The sequence below is a fragment of the Oxyura jamaicensis genome, chromosome 9 (genome assembly GCF_011077185.1).
Source record: "Oxyura jamaicensis isolate SHBP4307 breed ruddy duck chromosome 9, BPBGC_Ojam_1.0, whole genome shotgun sequence".
Taxonomy (NCBI): Eukaryota; Metazoa; Chordata; class Aves; order Anseriformes; family Anatidae; genus Oxyura; species Oxyura jamaicensis.
In genome coordinates this window covers 3,319,349-3,336,347 of record NC_048901.1, presented here as the reverse complement: position 1 = coordinate 3,336,347, position 16,999 = coordinate 3,319,349, and the positions used below count along the sequence as shown (strand labels likewise).

General features: G+C 39.2%; 2 protein-coding genes across 11 annotated transcripts in view; one reads left to right on the top strand and one right to left on the bottom strand.

Moving 5' to 3' along the window:
* The window catches only part of AGFG1 (ArfGAP with FG repeats 1), a 36,060-nt gene extending 28,883 nt beyond the window's left edge, over window positions 1–7,177 (top strand). For 5 of the 10 annotated variants that reach the window (XM_035334470.1, XM_035334463.1, XM_035334472.1 and 2 more), the window contains 6 exons: window positions 373–452; window positions 748–840; window positions 2,938–2,985; window positions 4,384–4,542; window positions 5,953–6,044; window positions 6,402–7,177. In XM_035334470.1, the coding sequence (XP_035190361.1) occupies window positions 373–452; window positions 748–840; window positions 2,938–2,985; window positions 4,384–4,542; window positions 5,953–6,044; window positions 6,402–6,461 (532 nt within the window). In that variant the 3' untranslated portion in view covers window positions 6,462–7,177. The remainder of the gene's footprint in view (window positions 1–372; window positions 453–747; window positions 841–2,937; window positions 2,986–4,383; window positions 4,543–5,952; window positions 6,045–6,401) is intronic. The other 5 variants (XM_035334465.1, XM_035334473.1, XM_035334469.1 and 2 more) reach the window with 3 other exon arrangements.
* Window positions 7,178–9,737: 2,560 nt separating this feature from the next.
* Window positions 9,738–16,723, bottom strand: LOC118171384 (thiamine transporter 2-like). The gene is made up of 5 exons (XM_035334475.1): window positions 16,496–16,723; window positions 13,706–14,522; window positions 11,911–12,103; window positions 11,254–11,395; window positions 9,738–10,471 (listed from the first exon to the last, which is right to left on the bottom strand). Exons 1-5 carry the CDS (start codon window positions 16,643–16,645, stop codon window positions 10,349–10,351), a joined length of 1,425 nt encoding a protein of 474 aa, XP_035190366.1. The 5' UTR covers window positions 16,646–16,723; the 3' UTR covers window positions 9,738–10,348.
* Window positions 16,724–16,999: the final 276 nt, after the last annotated feature.

The following is a 16,999-nucleotide window of genomic DNA, read 5'->3' as shown; positions in this document are numbered from 1 at the left end:
ATCCCTGGCAAAATGTTATTCTAATGTTTTTGATGTAAATATTACCAATTGCTTCTTTCTAGATCATTAGGGTAATAAACACTAAATGTGTGTTATAATGCTGCCTGGTATTGCAAGTGCACCCTAAAGCTTTTGCTTTGCAACCTCATGCTTATGGCCTCTGTTCAATATTCTTTCTCTTGCCATTGGTGGAGAGAACTTTTCATTGCTCAGCAGTAATCTCTGACGCTGGCATCACTGAATTATAATGCGCATTGCAAACTGTGTGTAAGCATTGCTTTTTATTTTTTTATATGCTGACAATAAATGTAAGTTGTATTTAATTGTTAAACAAGCAATTCTGACTGTCCTGAATGTATGAATTATTTTCAGCAATGCTTTTGGAACAGTACCTGTGGCTGCTACTGCACAGACACAACCTGCATCTTCAAGTGTGCCTGCTCCGTTTGGAGGTATGTAAGTGTTACTAACACCTTTCATGGACTGTAAGCAAGCAACTTACTAATTTTTAGTTGATAGTGCTATCCTGTGACGCTACTGGTAATTAAGTTACCAAGGGACACCAAAAGAGTACTGTTGTCTGTGCATGCGTTGCATTTCAAACTAAGAATTTCATTATTGATTACTAAATTTCCAAGCAATTTTATAGATACTTACATATCTCTATCGAAAGGTATTATAAACCTAATGTGAGGCAGACTGGCTATTTTTAAGACTTTATTAAATATAATGTTTTTAATCTTTCAGCAACACCTTCCACAAATCCATTTGTAGCTGCCCCTGTTGCCCCAGTGGCACCTTCAACAAACCCATTCCAGACCAATAGCCGAGGAACAACAGGTTAGGAAAAAAGAAAAACCAACCCTGTGTTTGTGAAACTCTTCAGGGCTTGCATTGATTCTTTGTTCATGGCTGTGTAATTTTTCTTAAAGGCTTTGTGTTACCTGTCTTTAGGGGTGTGTGTTTGTGTGCTCAATGTAGAGTATGATATTTATGGATAGCTTACCTTTGCTTTCTTTGTGTGGTGTTACATGATATTTTTGTTGGGTTGAGGACACTAGTTTTCTGTTTCTGGTCCAGTCCTAGAATTACAGACTGTGGCCATGAAAAAAAGTCAAAATGATCAGTTAAGGTGTTTTAATGCTACCTATCTGGTAATATGTAGGCTGTTGAATAGCTTGAGTACTGTGCAAGATTATAACTTTCTATCTCTGAAGCATGCTTACCGGCAGGTTGCCCTGAAGTCAGTGATCTTGAAAGCCTTGCTGCCAAGCTGATACACTTGATTTTTTCTTTCTTTTGTTCCAAATCCTGAAAGCCCTCAAAACTGAGCTTGTCAGAGCTGGAGTTAAAACCAGGAAAGGTGAAGTTCTAGACTGTTAGCTTTTTGCAAGTTCATTTATTCAGTGCCTCATCTAAAGAACATGAAATGGATTAACATGGAAGGGACAGACAGTGTAATATTTCAAAATGTGCCTAGACTGGGACAAATAACTATGCAGAAGAGCAGAAAAACTGAAGCTTTAGATTTCAAAATCTTAAACTTAGAATTATTTAGGATCCAGTTAAAATTAATACAGGAAAGAATGCCAAGTTAATGTTGCATATTTTATAGAAATTTTTGGGGTGGGCTTGGAAAAAAACATCCTGGAGTATATTTCATTAAAGTCTTTTTAAAAAAAAACTGAACTTTGCAACTAGCAACTAACTGGAAGAGCTAATTCAGCTTTACCTGAAATTTATGTAAGCCATACAAAGCCTGTATGCTGATACTAAACTGTATTAGAAATAAAACTTGGTTTCAAGAAGCACAGAAAGCCACATCATTCAGAATAATATGAAAACGGTCACGTTGACAGAATCAGTAATTGATTGAAATGAATGCATAGGTTGAAACAGCAGGTGAATTGATGTCATTTATTTTATTCCCTTGTATAAATAAGAAAATGTATGTTTAAATACAATTGTTATGCTCATGACTTACATGAATCTTCTGGGGCAGGATTCTATAGAATTATAATCCATTCACCAAAAACCTCGATCACTTCCTTATTTAAAAAAACTCTTTGAAAGCATTGATCTTTGGATTTAAATTAATCCTGTATTGTATTAGTTTTCCTCTACAAAGACAGAGTCTAACTTGGGCACTTTTATCTGCTAATTGGGCTTCCACAGACTTAGATCTGCTGATATATGCATTTTAACAGAGCTGTGCTTTGTTCAGAGGTCTAGGCTGAATGAAACTGGTCAGGCTGAGTTAAAATTGAGTTGATTCGATTCACATCCTCTGCTAAAATGAATTTTGTTTTAAGTCCCTTTGGAGATATTCAGCTATTTAATGAAGGAAATAAGTTCAGCTACGTAATAATTTTACCTCATGTTACCACTTATCACTAACTGTGCTATCTTGGATCATCTTTAAGAACTTGTAGCCTTTAGAAGCAGCGTTCTCGAACTATGAAGGAAGTTACTTCAGTATGTCCTTCTGCCCAATGGCAAAATATGAAAGATAACTGGATTAATGCACTTCAGATACATTTATTTGAATGTGGCGGCTCTATCCTTCCATCTTCCAAACTGCTTTTCTTGGCTCGCAGAGTTTCTACCACTTTCAGCTATAGTATTATCTACTAGAAAAAAGAATGTGACTGTAGGTAATGATAATACCCAACCGATTTCAGTGTAAGTTACAAACCTGTAGCTTGTCCTTTTATGCTAAACTTTCTGCGTGGACCCTATTTATTACTAGGGAGGTCTGGTTTGTAGCATTTATTTCTAATGGCTTTCTTAATGTAATATATCACTGGTTGTGCTATGGCTGAATGGTTTGCTACGTGTGTGTGTGTGTGAGTATATTTATAAAGTTATCTAAGAAATTACTGTTCAAATGCGTATAAATGATTTGACATTGTCTGGTCTCTTTGTGGCTTCCATAAGGCCTCTCGGGAGCAATGCACTCTCACATATTTCCTCACGCTCACTTTGGTAGGTGGCCACATTTGGTATCAAGTTTCTCGTGGCTAATTGTTCTTGCTTGTAAAAGCTTATTGGCAGCTATCTGGTTCTCTGCACGTAGAATTTCAGAAGACTTCCCATGTTTTAAAAATTGAATGGGTATGGGTATCTGGCAACTGGGCAAAGGGAGAGAGGAGCTTAGAAATGCTTTAAACTACTAAAACAAAACCATTATTGGTATCCTCCATGGACACAATAGAATGCTAACAAGTTGAGTGACTCCTGTAGCTTGTGCTAATAGTAGTTTGCCTTTTGGGATATCCCAAGTTGTTACTCAATTTGTTGTGCTTTTGTTTGTTTTAGCAAGTCTTCCTGATGAGTAGCTGCTTTGCTAATTTCAACTTAAAACAATGTTAGTACATTAGTTTTGTGTGTACTTTGTCAGCGGTTTGTATGTATAATGTCTTGCCCTTGAGTACGTTGGGGGTAAACTTTTCAACTGATGATTTAAGCTGTATTCATTAAATACAAGGATTTTTTATTGTTGGGTTTGCGTAAAATCTAACATCTGGCAGTTCAAAAGAACAGTTCTGTCTAAGTTTGAACTAGAAGAAAATGCTTGGTGTCTGTATTTGTACCAAAAAGCCTTCTATATTCTTCTCCCTACAAGAATAACTCCTAAAACACTGAATAATGGTTTTGTTACTACATCTTGTGTACATCGAGAGTATACATACCACTCGATGTGCTCCTGTTCTTGCTGGAGGCATGTCGAATTGCATATGTGCTGTATGTTCTTAACTTGCAATGTTTCAGCAGAGAATCAGATGAAAAGATTTTGTTTGGTTTGTTTGTTTTAAGTCTTACCTCAACAGTAAGAGGGTTTTGCACTAGGAACTGTGTGCAAATTAATGTGCATGATGAGAATTTCCTTTAAAGCGACACAGGATGGGATTGTGAGAGGGATGCATGTATCCCTTAAGTTGTTTTTTTTTTTTACTTGTAACTTACTGTAATGCAGCTCGTGATGTAGGAAGATATTGCCATGCTTTTCTCGGTAGAGAAAAAGAGGGGCTTATGCTGCCTGAAAGTGCTTGCTTCTGATGTGTGCAGACTTTTACCAGAAAAACCTCAGGCGAAATATTTGATGTCAAGAATATATCGAAGAGTCCTTTCCAGAAAGTATATCTGAATGTGCTGGATCAAGCACATTTTAAATTATTCTGTTTATTTTTTAAAGTGCCGAAGTAAGTTAAGCACCTAGTTTCTGATGATCCAAGGTAACGAATCAGTTCAGTGGCTGTAGGATTGAAACGTAACTTGTGTGGTCACTGCGGCATTAAGAGACCCTTGACATAGCTTTATGGTAATAACTTATGAAAAAAGTGATCTCTTACAAATAACTTAGTGCTGTTTTTTGCCTACCAGCAGCAACATTTGGTACTGCATCCATGAGCATGCCTGCAGGATTTGGAACTCCTGCCTCCTACAGTCTTCCTACTAGTTTTAGTGGCAACTTCCAGCAGCCCACATTCCCGACCCAGGCAGCTTTCCCCCAACAGACTGCTTTTGCTCAGCAGCCAAATGGTAGGTCTACATACTTTAGATAATTTTTGTTTAAATCAGAAACATGGAGAAAATGATTTAATTCTGTCAGCAATAACGGGTGCATGTTTATTTCTGTATGAACTTTCTAATTATACTGGTGAGAGGTTCTCCTCACAACAGTTTTGGCTCTGTAGTTGAGCTTTCAGGCTTGACTGTGTGCAGTGACGTAACAAACTTCATAATTTGATGCTAAAACTATAAATGTTCAAAGGCCTGAAAGGTTTAGTCACAAGGACTGTTCTGTCTTCATTTGGGAGGGTCTGCATGAGATGATGCTTTCTCTAACTTTCAGAAAGCAGACGTGAGAAAATCAGAATGTACTTTCCCAAAATTCATATGATAAAATAAACATTGATAAAAAAGCACATGTAGAAGTTGAGAATTGAGTAGTTATGAACAGTTGAAAATAAAAAGCTCAGCTATGTTTTTTTACACTTATATATGTGATGGTGTCTTACTGTACATTTTTACACGTATTCTACTGTTAAGAAACTTAGCTTTTTGATATTCATGTGTGTCACGTTAAGCTTTTATAATCAGTTCTCCAGAGCTCTGCAGCACAGTGCTCCTGGACTTTAGCTCTAAGACGCAATAACTAATGTATCTGAAGTAGTCATGTTGTCAAGTATCATCTTTAGAGTGCACTGTGAATGATGACATTAATAGAAAAACAGTCATCTATTGAAGCAGTGTTGTAGAGAAAACGTAGGCAGCTATAGTTTAGGCTTGTTATTTATCTACTGGAGTGTAATTTTTGTTGCGGACACGTGTATAATTTACATGGCTGTTACTTAACTAATCTTTTTAGAGCTCCGAAGATACATTGCTTCTTTATCTGCTTCATTCTATCCATTTGACTGGGCACTGGGGCAGACTAAGTGTGTTCATGTGATTGTATAGCTGAAGCGTGAGGCAGTAGCCTTCCAGATGAGAATGATCTTAAGAGCTTGGTTTTCCAAATTTGTGAGCAGAGGCAAGCTCTGAGCCAAAGTTAGTTCTGATTTTCGTATTGTTTTCATTGCTTTTCAGCTGGAACATTCAAAGTTCTTCCTGAACTTAAGACTTACAGCCTGCAAGTTATTTCTGCATTCAGGCTACTTTGCTGGGAGGGGGAGGAGAGAGACAGACTGCATGCTTGAACTGGGAACTGATCTTGCTAATACATATAATGACAAGATTTGTCTGCAAGAAGTCCTAGTATAAATAGATTGAGCTGTTAAGTGAAAGCTTTGTGTTTAAAAGCTCTTACCTTACATAAACAGTGTAGTATTACAAGTCCTGCTGATTGGTGCAGTCCAAGCTTCCACTTGTTTTTGTTTTGGAGCTGCAGCAAAGAACTCTATGAAGACTGGCTACTAGTATTAATGTTTTCACTGTTATCTCTTGAAGGAGCAGGTTTTGCTGCATTTGGACAGGCAAAGCCTGTAGTAACTCCTTTTGGACAAGTTGCAGCTGTTGGAGTATCTAGTAACCCTTTTATGGTAAGTGAGTTGTTGCATGATATTAATAACTTATGTATGTCTGAAGAGACATAATCTGAAACAATTATAGAGCTGCATGATTTTTTTTCTTCAAATAAGGGAAGGAAGGCAGCATGTGAATCTCCTAAATGCAATTCAATATAATGATGACATGGCATTTGTAAGGCTGCTCAAATTTAAACAGAGGTATTTATATACCATGCTCTTACAACACTATATCTTCAGAGAAAAACACATACAAAAAACTGCAATGTAAAATAAATATCCTAAAAAGTTGTTTACCATTTTATATACACTGCATTTATAATTTGTGGTACAGGAAAAAATCTGAAATGTGTCTTACTCTTTTTCTCCCAGGCTGGTGCACCAACAGGACAATTCCCAACAGGAAGCTCATCAACCAACCCTTTCTTATAGCCTTATAGACACTTTACCCAAAAGAACTCTTATGTGGTCACATAACATCTCTGCGCCTCTTGCACTGTTGTCTTGTTTCACTGATATTAGCTTTAAACAAAAAAGAAGTCTTTAAGAAGTTAAAATAAAAGCCTGCTTTGTGTACCTTTGGGGGGAAAAAAACACACAAAAACAAACACAAAAAAACAACCCCCCTGCCCCCAGACAAAGAAAATCAACACCCCCTCCCCTCCACACACACACACCTCTCCCCAGGTAATAACGTGCAAAACAGAGGGCTGTGGTAACATCCTTGAACCTGTGAACTGGCAGGTAAAAAGTAGCGGTATCATGTATATTAAAATTGGCTAATAAGTTATTGCAGATACCACGTTCATTATGCTGCAGTACTGTACATATTTTTCTTAGAAAATAGCTATTTGTGCATATCAGTATTTGTAACTTTAACACATTGTTATGTGGAAATGTTACTGGGAAATAGATCAGCCACTTTAAGGTGCTGTTGTATCTCTTGGAATGAATGAGCTACATCATTTTAACCATTGGTATTGGAAGTCATGAAGTTAAATTGAAGGTTTGTTTCCTTTCCTAAGAGCTCTTCTATTTATACATGCCTAAATCTCTAATGTTAGAGGGATACCTGTCTGCATAATAAAGCTGATCATGTTTTGCTACGGTTTGCAGGTGAAAAAAAAAATAAATATTAGGAAAAAAAATGTGTAGCTTTATTTCTGTGCAATATCACTTTATTGGGTTAGAGTGTTTCTACTGTGAATCTCATACACAAATGAGTTACCAAAAGTGATATGCTCAAAGGTGATTTAAACTTAGTTTTCGCATCCCTCAATTTTAGTTACGTTTTGACCTTTTGATTAAACCTGCTGTTCTAGCTCAAGTGAAGCGACTTACCGAACAGGATAGCTGTATAATGAAGGACACTGAAAGTCACTGACAGTGACTTGAAAAAGGGTTAACTGCTAAAAGATGTAATTGTGGGTAGCTAACGATGGAGTCTTTGAATGTTACTTGTGAGCAGAACAGTATGTGTAATAGCAGGCCAAGGTACAACAAATGGACTAGTGCTCATTTTATTAAAAATGCACATATATTAGTAAGACCTCCTGTGGAATGTTAATTTATTGCTTTTTTATTTACTGGAGTATTTCTGCTCATACTAGAATAGCTTCTGTAGAGGAGGAAATGTGTGCCTTGTCTAATCCTTAATAGGAAAGTTGCAACAAGAGTACGGTCATCAAAGTAGTCAGTGGTGGGTTTTAAACACTTAATTTGGCTTAAGTTCAAGTGTAATACCAGAGCTAAGCAATTAATGTAAACATTGTGAATACAAGGACTTCAAGCTTCTGGCCAGTTGAAGAATGAAGATCTAACAGTTTGCAAAATAACAGGAATAAATGGGATCAGTTTATTACAGATATTTGAGAAAATGATGTCGAAGCCAGTTTGAGACAAATGGGAGAATTCCTGAAGGTAAGAAACTTTATTTGTAACTGCCTGCCTGAATGCTAGATCTACTTATTTCCAGGGGAACTGAAAGACTTGATCGTTGCTTCTATTAATACTCTTATGCCAGGGCTGCTGACTCGTGTTGTCTACCTGTGGGGAATGGCGGTTTCCGTATGTTAGCTTCTGAAGCTTTGGAGATTGCAAAGGACAGGCAGACGTAACACATTGCTTCTAGTAGTATTCCACACTTAAACGTCTGTTCTGTCCTGTTGATGCATTTAAAGAGACTTGGAGTCTTGCTTGTCCTTCTTACTAGGACTGCTGGATGTGGAGTAGTGTATGTGTTTTAATTCCTGGGACCCTTTGGGGAACTCATAGGCAAACCCCCAGCAGCTATGCTTTTTTTCAGGGTGTTAGTGATGCCCTCACCAGTATAATATAAATAGCTGTATTTCTCTATTGTCGACATCTGTTCTGGAATAATGACACAGGAATGCAGTAAAGAATGGGAACCTTCAAGGGTTTAGAAGGATTTGTAGAACACTTAAATACACTTATTGCAGAGAACTGAATGTCTTTTCAATGAGATGAAGACCACGCTGTGGAAGGGGAACAATCCTGTGCTCCCTTAATTTCTAAATTGGTGTAAACTAGGCTTTGGACAAGTTGTTCTGACCAAAATGAAGTTGTTTACTGCTAAAAAACTGGAATTCATTTAAATATGCAAGGCTGCATATTTAATTTATGCTGCAGAAATAGCAGAATGTCTTATTTTTCCATTACTAGCTTGAATGCATAAAAGACTGCCAATTCTTACTTTATACACAACCACACTGGTCTAGTGTACATTTGCTAACTTCATCAAACTCCAGACAAGTGGCTTGTATATTGTCATGAATCTCCTTCATATTGAACAGAAACTGACACCATAGCTGCCTTGACTTTTTTTTTATAAAAGCTATAAGTACAAAATGAATAAATATTTCTCCCATGATTAGAAATCGTGTCTTGTCTTAAAATTTTCTACAGTTGTTCATGCAGTTGCTCACGTGACTGCCATAGTTGCCAAAAAGCTATACTCCCATTAACTTCTGGGTATCTTCTTTTGCTTTACTGTCAAAGAACTTACTTGATAACTTTATCCCTCTTTTACAGAAATTAATTTGGTGAGCTTCTAGAGTAATACTTTTAATCCTGATATATCAGTTCTCATCTGTTTAAGATGATGCTGGAAGAGGTACATCATGAACTCTGCAAGGCAGATGGATGCCCAGGTATTGCAGCTTAGTTACTTAATTTAACGGTTGCATACTTCCCAAGCTCTGCATTGAAACAAATATTGAAACAGGTTAGTGTGAAAAGGACCAAATTTGGTTTGAATCCTGAAAGAGCCATAAATACGATGCAAATATTCTCCTCTGTTAGAGGGAGAAATTACTGAGGCATAAAGGTAAGCTCAAGAAGTTTTAAAAAGTATGTTTTCAAAGGAATTCATGATTTTTATTTTCTCATGAGCTGAAAAGCAGAAAATAGCAGTTCTCTCCTGACTAACCTGTACCTTGTGGTAGAGGAACATAATGAGAATTGCTGCTGATATAAATGACTCCAAAATGGCCATTATTGAACACAGTTCAAAGTCTGATTAGCTTTAGTTATATCTAGGATTTCAAGCGTTCTTATTTAAGTCTGACTGCCTTGTATAGATATTGAATTCTCCCTGTGGCTGGCTTAAAAAAATCTGCCTCCACAGGTAAGTTACTGCATTTGGTCATTTGTGAGAATGTAGCAATCCCTCTGAAATTTGTAAGAATGTAGTAATCCCTCTGAACCTACTGAGGTAGCATTTTGGGGATGGGGTGGTGGTTAGTTGCTACTTGCATTAACTTGCTTTAAAAATACATGCCAACTTCCAGTTGAAAAAGTGCAAGTCACCAAAAAGTTTTGGTGGCAACCTTTCCTACAGATCGTCCTGCTGCTATGGGGCAATTACTTCTTCAGGTTCTACAGGCATGTTTGAAAGTCTTATATTTAATGGTAAATTGCCTTTAATTAAAATACTCAGTAGAAGTGAAAGTTCAAAGCTTGTATTCTGTAAGCTCTTCTGTTGTGAGGCTCAGGCATCTGTATGAAATTGCCTCCTATTGTGCTAATTGAGCATTAATACAAGTTTTAGTGTCAGGACTGCATAACTAAATTTGAGTTGAAAAAGAAGATTGAGGATTGTCTGGGATTAGAAGTGTTGGTGAAGAGAACTGGGAAAAAACGCATCATGCTGTTTACAAAGCTCTTTGTGCTGAAGGCTCATAAACAGCCTTTTCCATCATGGACCAGTCTTGTTTGATTGAGCATTGTTTCCGCTAATTGTTCGGATGATGCAACCTTCTGCATTGTTGCTTGCAACCATTCTTTTCATCTCTTTCCCCTTACTGATCAATAGGTTCACCAGCCACTCTGGCATTTCGGCATTTGATGGAGATAATGGTGTACATGCTTCTGGTCAGGAAAATTCCAGCTATGAATGCAAAGTAGCTGCCATAAATGAGAAACTGGGAGATGGGGGTGGGGAGAAGAGGGGAGGAAGAATTAAGAACTGTATTTGCTGTTAAATAACATAAGGGGTGTCCCTACACTGACTTCTTCCCTTCCCTGCCACCTATGTTCCCAGAACAATCCCCTGTTGAAATGGCTCGAAGTCTGGCTGCTTGACTTCATCCAGTAGAAAGACTGCAGTCATAAAAGGGGGGTGGGGAGAATATCCTGTTACTTGCTTGCCCTCCCTACCTCAGCAAGGGAGGAGGACAGCTGGCTAGCACTTCCTGGCTCTTATCTGAAAAGATGACAGCTAGAGACTTGGGCGGTATTCAGTATGTGTGCTTGAAGTCTAAAGCTGTCTGGGAACGTGAGATTAGTTAATTTTCATAACTGAAGTAATTTCAAAGTGCATCCAATGAAACTACGTAACTTCAAATTTCTGTAGTAATAAAGACCCACAGATAACCTTTCAGCTTGCTTCTGTTTAGTGCATTTTTACAATACACTTGTCAATAGTAAGCCTTTAAATAAGAAGAAACTGAGTAACAGGTGATGGTTCTCCCTTCTGCTCTATGAAATATGTTCTTAAGCATACTACAGAAATGCAACATTGACAAGATTAGAGGACAAGTAGGCTCTAGTAGCTACTGCCAGTTCACTTCAAATGAACCTGTTTTCAAGTAAGTGCCCTAAACTAACCCATCCCCTAATATCTCCCCAGAGGCTAAACTTTGAATAGAACCCTCTTCTGGAGGAGAGCAGGGAATGTGAGAGTAGTACGAGTAATGTAGCTTACCTGGGTGCTGATATCCAGTCCTAGACCTTTTGAATCTACTACAATAACAGTCAAAATTGTCTGGATCACCAGTGCAACGAAGTTGTTGAAGCCAAACATCAAAGCATAACGCTCCATGCTTAGATTGACAGCAATCTGGAACCTGAAAACGAGTAACAGCCAGGTTAACTGAGCTCTGGAGAACTTGAGTGCTTGCAATTTAAGGGAGGAAGTTTGGGAATGACTTCATGCTCACAGTGGAGTCATCACAGGATAAAGCTTTACTTTTGATAGTTACGTTTTTAGTATCTTCATTTCGGCAGAGATTATTTTTTATTTCACCTTTGCCACATTATTGTGCATCTTCTCTTACTTGGGATATTTTTGCTAAATGAGGACCTGTGTATGTTCATTTGATTATTTAGAGAAGTCTCATACATAAATCATTGGACAGCTAAATGTAGAATAAGGTAATTACTGACTTGGAATAAGCTAGTTTTATGGTTAGGTCATACATTTAAGTATAGCTTTATATTGGTTAGAAATAATATTTTGCTATAGTGACCTATTCAAAACTCTTACTTCTGTGGAAACTTCCAGTAAAATTCAGGAGTGTGGAAGTGGATATTTCTACTGATTCAAATCAGTTTAATTGGAACAGTTGTGTGTTATACTTACGTTGCTATTGTTATAAGGAACATGTAGCATGCCTTAAACACAAGGTAACCAGCATAACATGCCCAGATGTTGTCTGTGAAGTACATGAGAAACAGAGAACCAGCATCCATTGCAGAGAACATTCCCAAAGCCAGTTCTCCAGAAAGATCCCAGTCTACTTTGATGTATCCAACTGCCATGGATGTTGCTGAACCTAAAAATGAAAAATAATTAAAACTCAAACATTACTATCCTCCTGGAGTCATGGCATTACTCTGTAAATGGATCATTACAGGAGCTCTTGGTACTTTTTCTTTAAGACCACAGTAGACTTTGATAATGGTGTGGCTTCTATTTTCTATTAATGCTGTGGGAGTCTTCTGTTTTTGCTTTTTTTTCTTGCTTACAGAGCTTTCTCAGGATGAAGCACTCTGAGAAAGTGCCTAATGCCTCAGGTTGGAGGCAGCAGTGCCTGGCATACTGTTGTTGTGCCGTTTTTGACAACCATAAGAGAGCAACCCCACCAAGCACTTTCTGTTAAAATATGCCTGGGGGAGTTTAATTCTTCCATGTAAACCTCTTCATGAAATGAGAGTCTGCACTCCTTCATACTTCTTTTTTTACCTAATGAAAGTATAGCTTCAGTGAAACATTTTCTGGTGAAAAATGTCCTAGTCCTTACTGATAATGACGTAGAGCAAAAATACCTTCCACTACCTTAAGAATGCTATCCAGCGATGGTTAATTTCTGTGCTCCTCTAGCACTGAGGCCTCCTGTGTGTTTATGAAAGCTTTTTGAAACACTATGCTGAGGTTAGTAGCTCGAATGCAAAAGAAGTCTGGCTCAGGCAGGCTATACAGCAGCGAGTACTGGCTCCCCATGTGCTTTTTGGCAGGATAGTACACTAGTGGTCTTGATTTGCTGGCTGCATGTGTTCCTCATCATAGTTCAAAAGTAGGCCTCCTCCTTTGGTCCGTAACTACAATTGCCAGAGGTTCCTGGTAACGGGAGTGCTTTCTGTACTCCAGAACAGTATCAAGTTCCAGATGGTGCAAAAACATGAAAGCTCTTAGGAATGCTGCTCAGACCAGTAGTCTTGAAGCTTTGGAGTAATTTCAGTAAAACACACCTCATGCTGCTTCAGGGAGGGAGAGCAGATGGACAGCTCCCTGTGTAAGTGTAAGATAAGACTGCTGGTATGTAGGAGATGCGTGGAAGCTTGGAAATGAGGCTCCATGGGTACTGCACAGCTATTTAAATGAAGTTGCACTTTGAGGTGGCCACAAAACAGAAGGCACACAGGTAAAGAGGGTCAATGGATCGTTATGTTGTTGGGTCACAATGTGCTTATCCAGAATCACTTACCTGAAATGACTGCTCATCCACTGTCAGAACAGACTGCCTAGAGCAGATATCTCATTTATTTTACTTACTTTTTGTATCAACTCATTTATACATATTTGGGAGAGGAGTAGGCAAGGTGGCATTGCTCAAGGGTTTTGAACTGCTTACTTTGCATTGAATGTATGAACTAAACAGAGCTGTGAATGAAAACTCTTAAAACTTCTTGGTGGGACAAGGTGCCCCAAGAAGGAAAAGATTATGTATTTTGTGTGTGTATATATGAGTATTTTAAAGACCCCAGGGATAATGTATAGTGAAGAGATGCTTTGCACACTATTTATATGGGGGTTATGTGTTGGAAGCTGTTACTATTGACCTTAATCCTCATAGGAAATAGTCGCTGAAGACATTGCGAAACGATGTCACCAGCCAAGACAGATTAGAAGTAGCTGCTAGTGGTTTTTTACTTACCTAAAAAAGTTGCTATTGCTTCAACAGCTCCGTTGTACACTGCGGAGCTGTGAGAGGGGGCTCTGGAATCCCACAGCACTTGGATGTAGTTCACAACCTGATTGAAGCCTGCCGTAGCCAAAGCCCACCACAGGGACCAGTAAAGCAGCTTCCTAGAGCTGTAGCAATCCCTCAAGTCCCTGCTCAGCTGCAGCAGTACTCTGAGCATGTGGTTCTGGGGCTTGGGCTGTTCAGCCTGCTGTTGTGGTGCTGGTCCCGTGCCAGCAGCTGCGCAGTCCTTGTCCTGCTGGCAGCTCGGCGGCCCGTTGGAGCCGAGCGTAGCCACGGCTGCTTGTGGGTGTGGGAGAGTTTCAGAGGCAGCTTTTTGGTGGAAGAACATGCTCTTTTGGGGCATTGGGAGGAGAAAGGAACACAGGAATGCCAGGGACACAGAAGCGAGGGTAATGGCGTTGAGGTGAAAGTAGGATACGTCTGCCAAGGAAACCAGCAGCTGTCCCAGCACTGCAGCAAGCGTGGCCGCAACCAGGGTGATACTCCTGCAATAGCTCGTCACTCTCTGATAGCGATCGGTGCTAACGACGCTGTAGATGTAGGCGTAATAGGCAACCTCGGTGGCTGTCACCATCCCGTAGAAGAATTCCATCACCTGCATGGCCACCACGCCGTGAGCGAAGAGGAGCAAGAGCCACGTGACGATGTAGCTGATGCCCTGGAGGAGGAGGACGGGCTTGTAGCGCACGTAGTCTGTAATCAGGAAGACGGGGAGCAGGAGTGCGAGGTAGGAGTATGTCCAAACGGGGAAAATCTGGTTGGTAACCTAGAAGGAAATTGATTTTGCTATGACACAAGCATTATCTTGTATCAAATGCTATTCCCTGTGGTAGCTGAAAATTAATGCCTGTTTAGTTTCACCTTCCCTATGAGTCATTGCATACTGCTGATTACCTCTCCTCTTTGCTTGATTAGAAAAATAAAAGATGCTGTTATGTTGGGGGAACTGGAGTTGGACTTAGTATATAGTTATTACTATGTTGTCCTCACACATTAAATATTGTGTGAGAAGTGAGTTATTGATGAAACAGTATTTGAATAAGTTTCAGTTGGCCTTCAATTGCATGGATGCTCCAGAAATAAATTGTTTTCCCTAGAATCTGAATGGTTTGGGTTGGAAGGGACCTTAAAGATGATCTAATTCCAAAACCCTCCCCCATCCCCAGTTGCTTAAAGCCCCATCCAGCCTAGCACTGAGCACTTCCAGGGATGTGGCATCCACCGCTTCTCTGAGCCAGGGCCTCACCACCCCCATAGAAAAAATTTTCTCCTTGTATCTCATCTAAACCTACCTGCATTTAGTTTAAAGCCTTTCCCCCTTGTCGTATCACTACACTCCCTGACAGAGTCCCTCCCCAGCTCTCCTGGAGCCCCCTTTAGGCACTGGCAGGCCGCTGTAAGGTCTCTGCAGAGCCTTCTCCAGGCTGAACAATCCCAACTCCCTCAGCCCCTTGATCGTTCTAACACCTATATTTTTCTAAAACTGGTCTCCATCCAAGCTGGCAGGTGCTGTTTACTACTGCTGAGCTGCAGCGGAGGTATGTGTTTCTTCTGGATACACGTCACGATCTGAACTCCGGCTGTAAGATGTCTGCTTTGGGGAGATCTTACCTAGGAAGTGCTGGACCTGCTTGGCTTTAGGTCCCGATTGCTTGTTCTTGGCTTAAGCAGTTAGACTTGAGTGGAATTGTTTGCAGTGCTGAGAGAACAATAGTGGTTTGTCGTTTTCTGAACCAGTATGATTGGTGAGCAGCAGGATCACTGCATCTTTCTGGGGGTTGCTTTTGTTTATCTGCACTTTAAATTAAGTGACTGAAACTTGGGGAATTAGCTCATGACAGAACAGTTTAGCTGAAAGAGTCAGTATCTGTACTGTCCTTATTTTTGAGCTGGATGTTGCTGAAATGAGAATTAAGGCATTTCATCATGTTATTTATATGCTTCGTGTAAGAAAGGTTTCATTTCTGATTGCAAAAAAAGAAAAAAAAAAAAAACACCATTTTCAGAGGAAAAATTGGATTCATGCTATGCTGGCAGATTCTGCCTCAACTTTTACTAGTGCAGATCAGGAATGACTGTTCATGCTAGTGGTTATGTGGGTGTACCTAGCTTGTGTTGTCTGATTATGCCATTAGATTCATGATTCTCTTTTGATTTGTGTCCTCTTCTATTACGAAGTGTGCACCTGAAGCAACCAGTGCTGAATGGAGGAGCAGAACACAGTCACAGTACGTGGTTTTTAAAAAATAATTAAAAATTAAAAAACAACTTATGTGAATCTGACCTGCACAGCCTAGACTAATGGATGCATAGAACAGCGTAGTAATATAGGTAATAATCTAATAGGTCATCAGTGGAAGTCTGCTTGGTTGTCTTACATCTGATCACTATTTCATTTTCATTGTTGGTATAATTCCCCAGCAAGTATCAGTAAATCTCATTGTTGCTCCTTTTTTTTTTTTTTTTCCTGGGGGGAAGGAACTGTCTGACCTGATCTTGCTGAAAGTATCAATTTCTTAAACAACAACCAAAATGGTTTCAAAGTCCAGGAATGTGGGGACTTCAGAACTTAAACTTGTAAAAGAGGAGAATCCTTATCCTTTTCCAGGCCAATCTTAAATAGGGGTATCTTGATAAAATATACCTATCTTACTGAATACTTTTTCTCCCATTCATTTATTGCTGTGAGGCTTACTGCTTTAAGTGTTCTAATTATTACGTAAGAGATCAGTTGCTTACCTGTTCAATTGTTAGGTTTTTGTCTGGTCCACTTAAGTAAGGAGTGAGAAAAGATTCTGATGGCCTCATTGTGGAAAAAAATCCATTTGCACAGATGATGACGGTAGGAAAAATCCAGTTGCTGCCTATGGCTCCTTTCCAGCAATCCATAGTCTATGTAGAAACGTAGTGCACCAGAAATTTAAAAAGCTACTGTTCACAATTGCTAAAAACTCATTTGTAAGTTTACTTTTTAACTAGTGCTACTTCAGCTAATGCTTCTTTCACCACGCTTGCTACTAATTACAGAGATCCTGTAAATGAACAACTCGGATCAAGGGGCATTGGTGGTAAACTCTGATCTCTGTCTTGTCTATCAAAGGTTGTTCTTAGTGACTCAAAGTAGTTGTAGTGGAAGAATAAAGATCCATTAGTCTCATTTCTGAACAGATGAGAGGGCAAACTGTCAGATTAGAGCTCATTCTCAGAATGCTCAGGGAGGCATTTTTCTAATGATTTCCTGTC

What these genes read in the sequence shown, in the direction of transcription:
- LOC118171384 (XM_035334475.1), bottom strand. Translation starts at nt 16,645, where the DNA reads ATGGATTGCTGGAAAGGAGCCATAGGCAGCAACTGGATTTTTCCTACC. An exon ending in AAAACCTAACAATTGAACAG is followed by an intron (nt 14,523 to 16,495) that starts GTAAGCAACTGA and finishes ATTTCCTTCTAG; the next exon opens with GTTACCAACCAGATTTTCCC. An exon ending in GACTGGATATCAGCACCCAG is followed by an intron (nt 10,472 to 11,253) that starts GTAAGCTACATT and finishes CCCATCTCCCAG; the next exon opens with TTTCTCATTTATGGCAGCTA.